This window comes from Elephantulus edwardii, unplaced genomic scaffold (assembly GCF_000299155.1).
Source record: "Elephantulus edwardii isolate Elephantulus edwardi_28Jun2011 unplaced genomic scaffold, EleEdw1.0 scaffold00017, whole genome shotgun sequence".
Taxonomy (NCBI): Eukaryota; Metazoa; Chordata; class Mammalia; order Macroscelidea; family Macroscelididae; genus Elephantulus; species Elephantulus edwardii.
In genome coordinates, this window is record NW_006399767.1 from 29,575,984 (window position 1) to 29,587,739 (window position 11,756).

The window sequence follows — 11,756 nt, forward strand, 5'->3', positions numbered from 1 at the left end:
ACCCACATTGTTACAATCTGCAGCTGTAGCAGCAGAAACCTGGGCCAAAAAGACATTGAATTTAATTTTGTTTGAAATGCTTTTATAAATATGACATTTTAATTTTATACGGGTTTACTTACAAACTTTGTATAAATTGTTTTCCACACTGGATCTTTCTCATTTCCTTAACCCACTTCTCCCTCCACCTATCAAATTGTGCCACCCTATAATTCTTCCCCCATCTTCACCCATCTGCTCACCCCCTACCCTCTTAGATCCTCTAATACAGTATTTGTCCTTATGGGATTGAGTTAGTTCACTTAGCATAATGCTCTCCAGTCCCTCCCAAGATAGATAGTAATTTACAAAATCATTGCTCCTGTGGGCTGCATAGTATTCCATCATGTGAATGTACTGCTTTTATGGGGAAAAAAAACCCCCTGGTAAATTAAAAATTAAAGAGTTAAAAAACCCTATTTATTCTATGACTTCAAATCAGCTTTCTATTTACCCTGAGGTATCCATAGACACCAAGTTATAATCTAAGAGTTGCTTGAATATTATTATGTAATTCAACTAGGACTTTTACTGAACGAAAGGGCTCCCCCCCACCCCCCCTTCCCGCCCAGTAGTCAATAGTCAATAAGACAGATGTATTGCAATAGCCAGGGCACTTTATTTCAGATCTGGGAAAGCAGTGAGATTCTTCTCAAAACTAGCTTTCCCTGCTAAGAGTGGTCATCAGTTTTTATACTTGGGTTAGGTGCTACAGTTCCTAAACAAACTTGTGATTTAGTTTACATATGACAGAGAAAGACATCTTCAAAGAGATAAGTGCTGATTCAATGATATGTAACTGTAAAAAACAACTTCAAAGAGGTAAACCTAATCCAGAAAAGAGTTACATACAACCGAGAAAAAGTTTTTTTTTTTTTTTTCTGGTGTGCCCAAGTTTACTGAAAATATTACAGCATAGCAGACAGACTCAAATGACCCCACATGGTGTTTTGAAATTCATCCCAACTGTGGGCGGCTGAGTGACCTGCAGGTTGAACAAACTGCCAAAGTCCAAGAGCTTCAGCATTTCCTTAGTATCAGGATCTACTTCAATGATCTCCTGATCCAGGGCTGAAAACTCGGGTACATAATTATCTCTCCTTTCTCTCGCCTCCTCCTGCAGCTTAATGGAGATGCCTCTCACAGGCCCTCTCTGAATCCGCTTCATCAGCTGTGTGCCATAGCCTGCTGTCTTGTTCCAGAGCTTCTTGCTGGGAATAATGGCGATCTCCTCCTCACACATACTCTTGTTTATGTGGAAATCATTACCCAGGTGCGTGTAGTATTTCTCAATGATGACCCCGACCGCCTTCTTCATGGTTTTGGTGCAAATGCAGCAGCCCATGTTGGTGGGTCCTTGGTGAAAGAGGAAATAGGAAGCTTCAGAAAAACAGTTTCAAAGAGGTGAATACTAATCCAGGCAAACAAACAGTTTAGAGTACTTTACATGACTAAAGAAAAAAGAATAGAGAGTAATCAGTTTTGCATGCTGGAGGCAGTAGATGTCAGTTTTACAACTATGTCATATGTTTGATCAATCAGTGTTTGAATTCAACAATATTACCCCTTCAGTACTGAACTCCTTCAGGGCAGGAATTTCTCTGGTTTTTATTCATTGATGTGTTTTCGGTCTTAGGATAGTGCCTGGTAAAGGAGGCAATTTGTTGAATGAAAAATAGTTGGTTTTTTTTAGCTCAATGAACCTTTTATCTATTTTTTATAGTGTGGTGAAATTTACGTAAGAAAACACATGCCATTTTAACGATTTACATATACAATTTAGTAGCTTCCAATTGTGTAACTGTTCTTGCCATTTCCCACCTAAATTGTTCCATTCATTATTTATTTTTTTATCAATTTTTTAAAAAAATTTCATTTTAAAGAAATTTACAAAAAAGTTGAATTTACATTCATTAATTGTTGCACATTTTCCTCCCTCCCTCCCCATTCACTTTAAAAAAAAATTCATTGTTGCATAATTTCCTCTCTCTCCACCCACCCCTCCCCAAGTCCACTTTGCTATGCACCTTATTCTGGATTGTCATACAAATAATGCCTAATCATATAGTCCTTTTCCATTTCTTCTTACAGCAACGTAGTCACTAGAGAACTAACTGAAGAGAGGATTTTCTGTTTCTTTTCATCAGGAGTGTCATCTGAGTGATGTATATTGTTTCCTTTCTTCCCACCTTGACTATATTCATTAATTACCTTCTCTCCTTTTCCTCTCTTCTTCCTTAGGCAGAATGCTTAATTTAGCACTAAGTATTTACATGTAATAAAGAACTTCCTTACTCATTATAACCTAATATAAATATTGATAAATATGTCTGTGTCTACCTTTGGAGCTCTGATTGTCTAGTAGCAAGAAGTTGCGCTGCAGTCCCTGAGGCAAGTGGTTAGAGGCCACCAACTGCTCCATGGGAGAAGGGTGGGAAATCTCTCCCCATGTGGTTAACTGCCTCTGAAAACCTGCTGGAGGGTCAGTTTCAACTTGATGGTACACAACAACATCTACATTTACTCTTCATGCTTATATCTATCTACGGCACACACATACAATTGCGATCAAGTGTTCCATTTTGTTGTTGTTAGTTGTCATTGAGTCAAGTATGACTCATAGCAATCCTATGAACAGCCCACCTGAAACTTGTCCTATCCTATGCCCGTCATCATCGTCTCTGATACACTAGAGCCCATTGCTGAAATCACAGTGTCAATTCATCTCATTGGGGTTCTTCCTCCTCCTTACTGACCCTTCATCAAACACAATGTCCCTTTTCAAGGAAGCCTCATTTAGCTACATGTCTAAAGTATGAAAGATGAAGTTTGTTCATCTTTGCCTCCAAGGAGCACTAGGGTCACAGTCTTTCCAGGACATAATGTCTGGTGAGTTTTTTTTGTGTTGTTGTTTGTTCGTTTTTTGTTCTTTTTTTTTTTTCGCAGTCCATGGTATATTAAGCACTCTTCTTCAGAACCACAACTCAAAGGCATCAATTTTTTGTCATCTTTATCCATTATTCATGCTCTCTGATGCATAACAGGTGATTGAGAAGACCATGGCCTGGGTCAGGTGCACCTTAGTCTTCAAACTAACATCATTGCTCTCCAGTATTTTGGAGAGATACCTGCTAGCAGGTTTTCCACATTAACAATACATCTCCTGCTTTCCTGACTGCTGGTACCAAGGATGTTGATTGGTGCTCCTTAAGAGACATTAAAATTCCTGCTTTCTTTTAGCCTGGAGTACACTACATAGAGAATGGTCATATGAACTACAACTTAATAGTAAATAAATTCCTGCCCCTTTGCAACTCAAAATATCTATTCTTCTGACTTCTCAAGCCTAGCCCATGGAGAATTTGGCTGCTACCCAAATGTTATGCTTCCATTAGTGGCACCACAGAAGAAAAATGAACACTTTCCTCCAATGTGATTCATAGTCTTGGAAACCCCCCAGAGGGTCAGGTGTGAGGCAGTTCCAATTTGACAGCAATGTGGGGTTGGAGGCTGGGAGAGAGAGAGAGAGAGATACTAGTCAAGTGAAGATTTGTAGTAGGTGAGTGGTCTTTTTTAAGTCTTGAGTGATTATCATGTAACATATCTTTTATTTTTACTTCTGTAGTTTGCCTCTGGGAAAAGTTAAAGATTGTAGGAATATGGCATTTCTGGGTTACAGAAAGTTGAAGATTGTAGGAATATGGCATTTGTGGGTTGCAGAGTCTATTATCAGTCTGTCAATATGTCAGACAGTTCTGGGTTGAATATTGCTATGAATCTGACAGCTATACCACTGATATTTCATTACTAAAAGAGTTGCCCATGGGTTGCCAAGGTTTCAGCAAAGTCAGACAAACTCGGGAGAAGGGCATGGTGCTAAACTTCTGAAAATTAATTAATGTAAACCCTATAGATCAGAAAAGAGTATTGTGTGACTGGACTAAAAATGCTTGTAATTATGAAAAACAATAGCATGGTGCACAATATAGCATATTAGAAGGAAGTCTTTTTTTTTAGAAGGAAGTCTTAACCATTTCATGAAAGGTGCATGTAGACTAAAGAGGTTGCAAGAAATTATCATATAACTTGGCATAGTTTAGAAGAGAAGAGTACTGAATATTCTGTGGACTGCCAAATGAATATTAAGTACTTTTTTGAAAGCTGGACAATGATTAAGGATTACAGAAGAAGAACTGATGCCTTTGAGTTGTGGTATTGGAGAAGAGTACTGAATATTTCATGAATTTCCAAAAGAACAAATGTCTCTTGGAGAAGGTACAGCCATAGTGCTCCTTGGTGGCAAAGTTTATGAAGGTTCATCTCACATACTTTGGGCATGTGGCTACGAGATAGTATTCCTTGGAGAGGGACATCATGCTTGGAAAGGCAGAGGGCTGATGTAAGAGAAGAAGAGCCTCAATCAGATGTATAGACACAGTGACTGCAGAAATGAGCTTGAGTATGTCAGAGATGATGAGGATGGTACAAGATAGGACAGCGTTCAGGACTGTTCATAGGTGTAGTACTCAACTCAGTGGGATCTAACAACAACATGACAATATGTCTATTTTAGAAGATGGTCACATACTACCTCAAAAAAGTCTTTCTGAATGTGATATAAATTTCTCCATTGCTGTTCTTGTGTGCTATTCAGTTGACCACGATAGAGTGACACATGAGATAGAGTTCGTGCCCTTTCCTGAATCATTTTCACAATCTCCACTGTGTTCCAGCTCATTGTTGCAGTCACTGTGCCAATCCATCTTGTTTAAGCTATTTCTTTATTTCATTGACCCTCCATATTTCCAAGCATGGTATGTTTTTCCAAGGATTGATGCTGCCTGACAACATGCTCAAAGTATGTGAGAGGAACTGTCATCTTTCTTGCTCAGTTGTACTTTCTCCAAGACAGATTTGTTTGCCTTTTTCTGCTGTCTATACTATCACTAGAGAGCTCTGGTGGCCTAATGGCAAGAAGCTGCATTGCAATTCTGAAGGCACACAGTTCAAGTTCACCTGCGGCTCCATGGGAGAAGGATGGACAATTTCCTCCTTTGCGATTAACTGCCTCAGAAAACATGCCAGAGGGTCAGTTATGGGTCAGTTCCAACTCTATGGTACACAACAACAATAATACTGTCAATACTTTTCTCCAACACTACAATTCAAAGGCATCAATTTTTCTCCAGTCTTCCTTATTCATTGTCCAATATTCACATGCATATGAAGCAATTGAAAATACCACGGTTTTGGTAAAGAGCATCTTAGTCTTTAAACAGCCATTCTTTAGCACTTTAAGGAGGTTTTTAGCAGCAAATTTGCCCAATACAAAGTCATTTGTTTTCTTGACTGCCGCTGTCATGATGTTGATTGTGCTTACATGTAAAATGAAATCCTTGACAACTTCAATATTTACTTCATTTATCATCATGCTGCCTCTTGATCTTATTGTAAGGATTTTTGTTATACCAATATTGAAGCATAATCCATGCTAAAGACTGTACTTATTGATTTTCTTTAGGAAGTGCTTCAAGTCTTCTTTACTTTCTGCAGTCAGAGTCGTGTCATCTACATAACACATGTTGTTGATAAGTCTTACTCCAATTCTGATGTCTCATTCTTCTTCATAGAGTCCAGCTTCTCAACTTATTTCCTCAGCATACAGGCTGAGTAGATATACAATCCTGAAGATATAATTCTGACACATATCTTTCCTGATCTCAAGCCATGCAATATATACTTGCCGTTTTTGAATGAATGATTGCTTCTTGGTTCTTTACAGGTTCCTCATGAACACAAATAAGTGTTCTGGAATTCTCATACTTCTCATTGTTGTCTGTAATTTATTATGATACACTGAATATAATGCCCTCACATAGTCAATACAACACAAGTAAACATCTTTACAATATTCCACATTTTTAGCCAAGATCCATCTGATAGCAGCAGTGATATTCCTTGTTCCGTTGCCTCTTCTGAATTCAGCTTGAGTTTCTGACAGTTCCCTGTCAATATTATGCTCCAGCAATTTTTAAATAACTTTCAGTAAGATTTTACTTGTGTGTGATATTAATGATATTGTTTGAAAACTTCCACACTCTGTTAGGACACCTTTTTTGGGAATGGATACAAATAAAAATCTCTTCTAGGTTATTGACGAGGTAACTTATGTTCCACAGTTCTTGGCATAGACAAATGAGCACATCCAGGACTACATGTTTGTCAAAAGACGTCAGCTGATATTCTATCAGTTCCTGTTGTTATGTGCCATTGAGTCTCTTGCTATTCGTTGTAACCCTATGTACAACAGGCCAACCTTATTGTCTCTGACACACCTACCCCTACTACTCCAGTCACTGTATCAACCCAATTCATCGAGGATCTTCCTCTCTTGTGTTGTCCCTCCACCCTTCCAAGCATGATGTCCCTCTCTAAGGACTGGTCTCTCCTTGCAAAATGCTCAAAGTATGTCAGACAAAGCTTCAGAACCCTTGCCTTCAAGGATCATCCTGGTTTCACCTTCTCTTTGATGAACCTGTTTCTTCTCCTAGCTGTCCATGGATATTCAGTACTCTTCTCCAGTATCACAGCTCAAAGACATCAATTCTCCTATTATTATCTCTAGTCATTGTCCAGTTTTCTGATGAGTAGCAAGTAATTGCAAAGACTATGGTCTGGTTTAGGCACATGTTAGTCTTCAGACTGACATTGTTGCTCTTAAGTACTCTGGAGAGGTCTCTGACAGCAGACTTTCCCAGTGCAATTTGTCTTTTAATTGCTTGCTGCTGGTACCAAGAGTGTTGATTTAGAGCCAAGCAAACTACACCTGTTAACAATCTCAAACTTTTCACCATCTTTCATGGCCCAGTTCAAGAGTCTTATTTTTTATTATTCCCACCCCCCCCCAACACCTTCAGTGTAAATTGAATTTCCCCCTTATATACTTTGGTTCTTGATCACATGTGGCTTTCTGGGATTGTTCAGTGTTGACCCATTCTTTTGGGTATAGTGACCCCATGCATTCTTTCCTTTTTTTTTTTTTTTAATGCTTTTTCAATCATCCACTACTTTTCCCATATTGAACTACTTTATCAGTATTTTGAACCAGCAGAGAAGAGTTGCTTTTAGGTTATCAGTGCAGCTCCCTACGGACTATACCATCAGAGCTCCCTACATACATGAAATAAATGCATTATCTATCAGCTTTCTAAAAGACAGAGAAGTGATTATAATGAAGCTGGTTACAGTAACAAACTGAAATCTATAAACAATGTACATAAGTAGAATATATAAATATAAGAATATGTATAATATATACTTTTAGTGTTGTTGTTAGGTGTGTTAAATCGGCCATGACTCACAGCAACCCTATGGACAATGAATTTGAACCTTACACTTTCTTTTATTTTTCCCTTTTCTTGAATCCTATACTTTCTTGCATCATCCTTGGAAGCTCGGATGTACTCTAATCCATTGTTACAGTTACTGTGATAATCCATTTCATTGAAGGTTTTCTCTGTAAATCTTTGTGGGATGACACTACTTCACCTTTTTCCTGTGGAGTGCTGGTGGATTTAAACTGTTGGCCTTTCAGTTAACAGCTCAACCCATAATGCACTACGCCATTAGGACTCCATACATGCACACAGTATAACACAAAATGAAGTATTATTACAACAGCAAGAGGGAATATCTTACAAAGCATGTTTTTGAGTAAGATAAACAAGTTATTATATATACATATACATACACATACACATATACATATACATATACATATACAATATTATTTCATTTGTATAAAGTTTGACACAGGTAAAATTCATCCATGCTGCTAAAAGCAAGTGTAGTAGCTATTCTTGGAGCAGAAGTTACTAGAAGAGAAAAACAAGAGATTACTGAATTTGAGAGAACATTTTATTTATTTATCTGAGTGCTCATCTAACTAATGTGCTCAACAGGGATAGACTCAAGGTCTTATTTTGGTTCCGAGTACTAGATTTAATTTTTTTTTTCAGCTTCAATTTAAACCTGCACAAGTGTAATTGATAGTCTGGTTCACAATAGCCACCTCGTCATTGTTACCAGTCATGCTTGGAAAGACGAAGGGTCAGTGAAGGAGAAGAAGACCCCCTATGAAATTGATTGAAGTGATGATGTCAGCAATGGTCTCTAGTGTGTCAGAGAGGATGAGGATGACACAAGTTAGGGCAGGGTTCAAGCTAATCATAGGATTGCTATGAATTATGCTCAACTTGTTGGCATCTAACAACAACGACATATATACAACATATAACGATTACATTCTTATGATTTAGGCTTAAGACAGAAGAAAAGAATACTGCATAACCTAAAAGTATAGTGTGAATAGGAGAGAGAAAATACTATCAATTTAAAAGTCATATCTAAGCCCACTGCCAACAAGTAAATTTCAAATGATAACAACCCTACTGAACAGAGTAGAATGGTCCCATAAGATTGTTAAGGTTGTTGTAGGTTATATATTGAATTTCTGACTGAAATGTTGGTGGTCTGAATCCACAAGTTTCTCCAAGAGAGAAAGATGAGCAGTCTCCTTCAGTAAAGATTTACAATCTCCAATATTGTTCTGAGTGAAATAAATCAGTTATAAAAGGAAAATACAGCATAGGATCACTACTATATAAATGTTTCTACATAAAACTATTTTTGAATGATTACAAAGAATCAGAAGGGAGAGAGAGGGGATTACAAGCCACTAAATAGAGACTGGATACATATTAAAGTGGGCAAAAGAAAAGGCGATATAAAATGGCGATAGTTAACACATTATCACTAAAGAAGGGAAAGTAAAAAAAGTTATAAAAGGATTAATTGAAATCAGAACAACAGGGAACAAGTGGGAAAATGTGATTTCATTGTGGGGTTTGAAATAAATGTGAAAGAACAAAATGTGTATGAATGGGAGAATGAAAATTTAATTTGCTTTGAAAACTTTCACTCAAATCACAAAATGACAGAAGAAAGATCAAATGCCTTTGAGTTGGAGAAGAGTGCTGAGTGTCCCATGGACTGTCAAAAGAATAAACACATGTTTTGGAGAAAGTGCGGCCAGAGTGCCCCTTGGAGATTAGGATGGTGAATCAAGTAAATAGGTATCTGTGACTGCACTAGTTTTCTGTTGCTGCATAATAAATTACCACAAAACTCAGTCTCCATTGACTTTACCCTGACTACTGGTAACCTCATGTATGTCAGAGTAGAACTGTGCTCCATAGGGTTTTCTGTGGCTGACTTCAGATTTGAATCCTATCCTATTCCATCCTGTGCCATATTCATAATTTCTGAAATACTAGGGCCCATTGAAGCAGTCACTGTGTCTGTCCATCTTGTTGAAGATCTTGCTCTCTTTTGCTGACCCTTCATCTTTCCACACCTTATGTGCCTCTCCAAGTAATAACATGCCCAGCGTATGAGAAACGAAGCTCTGTCATCTTTACCCCCAAGCAGCACTCTGGCTGTTCTTTCTCAAAGACATTTCTGTTTGTTCTTTTGGTCATCTGTGGGATATTCTGTGCTCTTCTCCACCATGTGGGCTCAAAGGAATCAATTACATATTGTCCAGCTCTCAGATGCATTCCCAATGACTGAAAAAAACAACAAAGGCCCCAGCCAGAAAGCCCCAGCTGAGTTGTAACTGATCTCTGTCTCACAGAAACTGTAAGTAAAAGATTTGTGTCAGAGACCTCAGGTGTTACAATTTTAATGTGCTTGGCTACTTATGGAAAAACTAAGTTGAAGACCACCTGAAATTCTTTAGAAGAAAGGTCTAATGATCTGCTTGATTTTTTTTCTCATTGTTATTCGCTTGACCATAAGGTTTTGGTTTTTCAAAGATTTTTGTTTGTTTCTTATTTTGCAATGTCTCTTGTCTGAATTTGAATGTGATCTTTATTTCTAATACGATTTTTATTTTCTTCATTTTCTTTCTTAAATTGGTTAACTCGTTTCAAGTCCATTAAATTTGTGGATGACTAAAATTTGTGGTTTGAATTTTTATTTTCATTTCAGGAATGACTGGTTCACAAAACAAAAAATTTACAGCTTTAAAAATCTTATTGAGGGTTGCCATGAGTTGGAACGGACTTGTTGGCAGTGAGTTTGATTTGGAATTTTTATGAATACAGATTACCTAATATTTAGCAGAGTCAGATTTGGAGGTTTTAATAGAGTGGTCAATCTAACAGAGGTTGATTGGAAAAGGAGAGTATATTGGGGCATGGGGTCATCAACACAAATTAGATAATTCCTGTAAAAATGACATTCTATTTTGAATGAAGAATTTGTAATAATGTATGTGGGGCATAGTATACAAATGCACTGGTTGCTAGAGAAAAGAACAAAAGGAATTTGAATGTGAGTAGAACCAAATGTACTGAGAAGGTGTTAATATATTCCTGTCAAGGCTGTCATATAAGTAGTGAAAGAGCTACTTAAATAGTAGAGGCTTCCCTATAAAATTTGTTATGAAGCACAAAAGGAAGTAAGTGGTAGAATTTTGATTACCATCAGAAACAAAGAGAGTCACAGAGTTGTCTTTCTCTCTTATGCCAAATAAATACATTGCAAATTAAACTACACTTGGTTGTACTAACAGTGGAGGGTGATCTTGAATTAAAAAAAATTAAATCAGTCACAAAATTTCTTAGCTCAATCTGCATACATCTATTTGGCTGGTCTGAGAAAAACAGACATTAGAAAATGAACACAAAACTGCAGACCTAATCTATTAAAGCTACTACCAGTCTGGATACATTCATTCCAAAACATTAAGGACACCATCCACCAGTGCAACAGAAGAGAACTGTAACACCATACCCCAAGCAGAACCAGTCATACTCAATTTGATGGCACCTAACAACAAGCAGGAGTGGCATCTACTTCCTAAGCAGCATGCCTCTGGAAACTATGAACTTTGAGAAATGATAGTTGATACTTTTGGAAAGGCTTCAGGTCTTTTGTTCATAGGGTCACTGTGAGTCGTGCTTGACTTGATGACAGTCAACAGCAACAAACAATAAGAAGATCCCTCAATAATACATTCACCTGTTCTAGTGATTAGAATTCTTGTCTTCTATGCACGATACTTGAATTTGATTCCTGATCAAAGCATCTTAGGTACAGCTACCACTTATATGTCACTGAAGGCTCTCATGTTAATGTGAACCTACATAGATTTAACCCACGTTTCCAGACTAAGATAGACAAGGAAGAAAGAACTGGATATTTTTACTCCAGCATTAGCCATTGTGGTTTGCTCCACAAGCAAGCACAGAGATGTTTCAAGACTAGCAGCATTTTGTTCTATTGTGTTCAATGAGCTGGATGCTAACTTAATAGTAGCTGACAACAAGATCTCCAACATTTCATCCTATAATAGCATCAGCTCAAAGCCTCATCATTTAAATAAGAACCAGTTTTGAGTGAGGCTCCTAAGTACAATCTGTAAAGCACAACTCCTATAGTTCCTTCTCTCTGTGAAACTAGACACGTTGTCTGTCTTCAGCACACCCCATATACAGTAGTGGAAAAGTTCTCGTTAAAAAAGTAGAGAAAATGGAATCTATGAGAGGGTTAGCATAAAGCTGCAAAGCTGCCCAGCACAGCTCTGAAATCTAGTCAAGAAAACTCTAGCTAGAGTTTCTTCATTAGGGTTTTTTTTTTTAAAAAAATTTATT

At 37.5% G+C, this 11,756-nt stretch overlaps 1 protein-coding gene across 1 annotated transcript; it reads right to left on the minus strand.

The window, feature by feature from the left end:
- Positions 1-967: 967 nt before the first annotated feature.
- LOC102872900 (40S ribosomal protein S17-like) lies at positions 968-1,384 on the minus strand. Its single transcript, XM_006882204.1, has one exon. The coding sequence runs from the start codon at positions 1,382-1,384 to the stop codon at positions 968-970; it is 417 nt and encodes a 138-aa protein (XP_006882266.1).
- Between the last annotated feature and the right edge of the window lie 10,372 nt (positions 1,385-11,756).